The sequence below is a fragment of the Saccopteryx bilineata genome, chromosome 6, assembly GCF_036850765.1.
Source record: "Saccopteryx bilineata isolate mSacBil1 chromosome 6, mSacBil1_pri_phased_curated, whole genome shotgun sequence".
In the NCBI taxonomy this organism is placed as follows: Eukaryota; Metazoa; Chordata; class Mammalia; order Chiroptera; family Emballonuridae; genus Saccopteryx; species Saccopteryx bilineata.
Window position 1 is genome coordinate 162057818 of NC_089495.1, and position 3522 is coordinate 162061339.

General features: G+C 47.8%; 1 protein-coding gene across 1 annotated transcript in view; it reads right to left on the reverse strand.

The window, feature by feature from the left end:
• Positions 1 to 485: 485 nt before the first annotated feature.
• Positions 486 to 3522, reverse strand: part of LOC136308474 (protein CD300H-like) — an 11115-nt gene continuing 8078 nt past the window's right edge. The window contains exons 3-4 of the mRNA XM_066235831.1: positions 2958 to 3012; positions 486 to 1383 (exon numbers count right to left, since the gene is read on the reverse strand). Coding sequence (XP_066091928.1) covers positions 1251 to 1383; positions 2958 to 3012 — 188 coding nt within the window. The 3' untranslated portion in view covers positions 486 to 1250. The remainder of the gene's footprint in view (positions 1384 to 2957; positions 3013 to 3522) is intronic.

The window sequence follows — 3522 nt, forward strand, 5'->3', positions numbered from 1 at the left end:
CTCTGAGGAAGACAAGTATGCCATGTGGCATCTCTGGCAGGCCCCAATGGGAGACATGTACTGCAGAGCCCTGGGATTCTGGAGCAGGAACACAGCAACCGGGTGCAACAGAGAACCACTCACAGTCAACACGGCACTCTTGGCTCACTGCCGTGCTGACCTCAGGGCAAAGTGCCGGGCCGCCTTACAACGTAAGGTCTATACATGACATTACCCAGCCCATGATGGGAAGCTCAGTCACATAGTCCCTAGATGTCCTGTGCTGCCCCGTAGCTCTCACACCTATGGCCTGGGAAGGAGTTCTCTATAATCCACTGATGAGAAGGGATGTGGGAGAGTGCAAGCTGACAGAGTCCTTGCAGTTTAGATTTGTGGGGGACAGAGGTGTGGGAAACTGGCAGTAAGCTGACAGTCATAGCTGCCCACCCTCCCACCTCACCTGCTTGATAAAGTTGCTAGAGGCAATTTACATGCTTTTCCTCTCACTCTTTGTTTATTCTGCTGTTGGTTGATTTCAGTTATGCATGGTGGGGGATTTCTGTTTATGCCTTAAGAGAATTCCTGTTTATACCTTGGGAAGATTCCTGTTTATGCCTCAGATATGTGACTTTGTATCAGAGACTTCCTTATTTTGCATAGAGCTCTACACTAGATAATAAAGCAAACCAGGGGTTTCGCTTTGCTCTTGCATGCCATCAGCCTGCAGAGACCTCCTGATCGCCTACTTTTTCTCTCTTGAGTTTATTTCTTCAATTCCGCACCATTCTCACTCAGGACTTGGACATGTCATGCTGGTCAGCAGCAGAGGGAGAATTCAATTTGTCATGGGCAGGTGAGCTAGAAGCAGTAGGATTTCTCTTGTGCAAGATTCAGAAACAACGAGCCTATCAGAGCTCAGAAGAAAAAGACATGACTGGCACACACAAAAAATTTTGTTCACTGGAAGTCGGAGAAGGAGGGGTTTGAGTTCAGGGAGAAGAATGTGGAGGCTTTAAATATCTTACTGATGCTTGATTTCGTAGGCTAAGTGGTGGGTACACAGATGCGTATTTTTAGTCTTTGAACTGTTCTCAAACTTTATATGCACACTTTTGTGTAGGTGATAGATTTCATTAAAATATTTTTTAAAGTTTGTTTATCAAGTCTCTGGCAATAAGTTGCAAAGGGATGTGGGGTTCAGGGTCAGAGGTTCCTTCTTCTCGGGCATGTCTCTGGTCAGGACATCGATGGGCCAGGACGTGCAGGTTGTCTTAGTCAGGCTGTGTTTCCCCACAAATTGCCTGCTGAGGTCTGTTCACCCAGAGGACAGCCATGAGCATGCTCAGAAACAGGGGTACCTTCAGGAATATGAAGAGCAGGAAGTGGACGCTGCTGAGCAGGGACCTGTGAGAGGGACACGGTGACTGGCAATGAGTTTCTTCCTCAACCAGAGGCCCAGGTTCTGCCTTTCCCACACCTTCTTTTCAGATCAGGTCCTGTGGCCCAAAAACTCAAAATCAGTGTTGAAACTGATTGGTAACAGGGCCAGACAACCCCATACTGAGGACCACAGACTCCTGTCCTTTATTTAGTTCAAGAATGGACTTTGAGTGTCAGAACAAACACAGCAGATGCATGGGGACGGGGAGTCAGATGCAGGACCCTCTCAGGCCTGGGCTCCTATCAACGCTCGCAGGAACCCAGCTCTTGCTGGGACCAACTTTAAGGATGAACATTCCCTTATAACCCTTCCACACTCAAAATTTTGATTCATCCTTAAATATAACCATGGGAGCAGATATTCTGCTTAAACCACCCAACAACCTCTACCCCAAGGAGTGACCTCTCCAAGCTCAGCTTTCAGCCTGTCCCCTCCCCCTGGGTCCCATGCACCGCCCCATTCCAGCCCCTCACACGTATAGTGAACCTTGTTGGTGTCCTGCTCTGTGTCCTCTTTGTCCACTTGAGTTTCTGGCAGCTGTGGACAGTCTGGGACTGGCCAATGGTTTCTCACTTCAAGCTCCTGCCCCTTGTTGCATGTGTGGTTTGCTTTGCTGAGCAGGCCAGAAGTGCTACAGAATTCTGGCCCCAGGAGTGACCATCTGCCAGGAACATTCCTACTCCAGATTATTGCTTGCTTGACTCTCCCATTTCCCTCATGTCTCTGCTCAAATGTCATTATTTAAGAGGCCTTTGCTCACCACTCTATAAAAATAGCAAACCTGCCATCTTGCCCTCCACAAGGACAGGTGTGTGTGGGTCTCCACCCCAGCTTTCTGCTCAGCAGGGCAGTCTGGGGAATGCCCTACACAGCCTCTCCGAGGGTGCCCAGCACCTGGGATCGAGCCCAGGTGCTACAAGGATGTCTTTTAATTAACGAACACTTCATCGGCCTTCCCTGCTTCCTTCCCCGTCACTAGACTTCCTGAGATCACCTCTCTGCAAACTAATTACACTGAAATTCTTGTCTCAGGCTCCAATTTTTTAAGACAGTCTCCTTGTTACTTGTTTTCACTGAGCATCTCAATAACCTTCATGATGCCTACCGCCTTATCACACATACCCTATCACTCTGTGCTTTGATACCTACCTGCTTAATTTTTCTCCAGGGTGATTATCATTAATTGACATTTCCTCTATTATCTATCTATCTATCTATCTATCTATCTATCTATCTATCTATCTATCTATCTATCTATCTACACGTATAACTATGTATCTGTCTAGCTATGTATCTATCTACTTTTCTATTTGGCCCTTGTCTATATCTACCCATTTGAAAGAAACTTCATTGAGAGCACAGCCTTGCCTGTTTTTTCACTGTCATATCCCTAACATTTGGATCAGATCAGTTCCTGACACATAAGAAGTGAATATTTGTTGAGTCAGTGACTCTGAGGAAAGCCGCTTCCAGGAAGTCCTACACAAGGGAAGAAGCCATGCAGATAGCAGAAGATGCTGGATCACAGGCAACTTACCCTGGGTCTTGGCTGGGAGATCCAGGTGCTTTTACAGAGATCTTGCTGCTGGAGTCTGTGATGGAGGTTAAGGGTGAGGTCTAGGTCCCAGTACCCCATCCACGACTCTCCCCACCTAGGTACCTATCACCTCAATGGTCCTAAGTTCACAAAGTGAAGGGAACTCAGAGAAAGGGCTGGAGAGATGTGCTGAGACCATCCTGTCTCTGTAGTCAGATCCAGGCCTGACCGGAGTAGAGGAGTATCCCTACCTATCCTCATCCTGACTTGCTCTGCAGCCACCTGGACACTTCATAAACCAGGACAAAAGACACATTGCCTTCTGCCATTGAGCATGTAGGTGTTTTTCATCTCACTGAAAACAGGAGTGTGTGAAGATCAGATCAAGAGTTAGACCTTGCCCTGGCCAGTTGGCTCAGCGGTAGAGTGTTGACTCGGCATGCGGAAGTCCTGTTTATGATTCCTGGTCAAGGCACACAGGAGAAGCCACCATCTGCTTCTCTACCCTTCTGTTTTCTCCTTCTCTCTCTCTCTCCCTTCCCCTCCTGCAGCCATGGCTCGAATG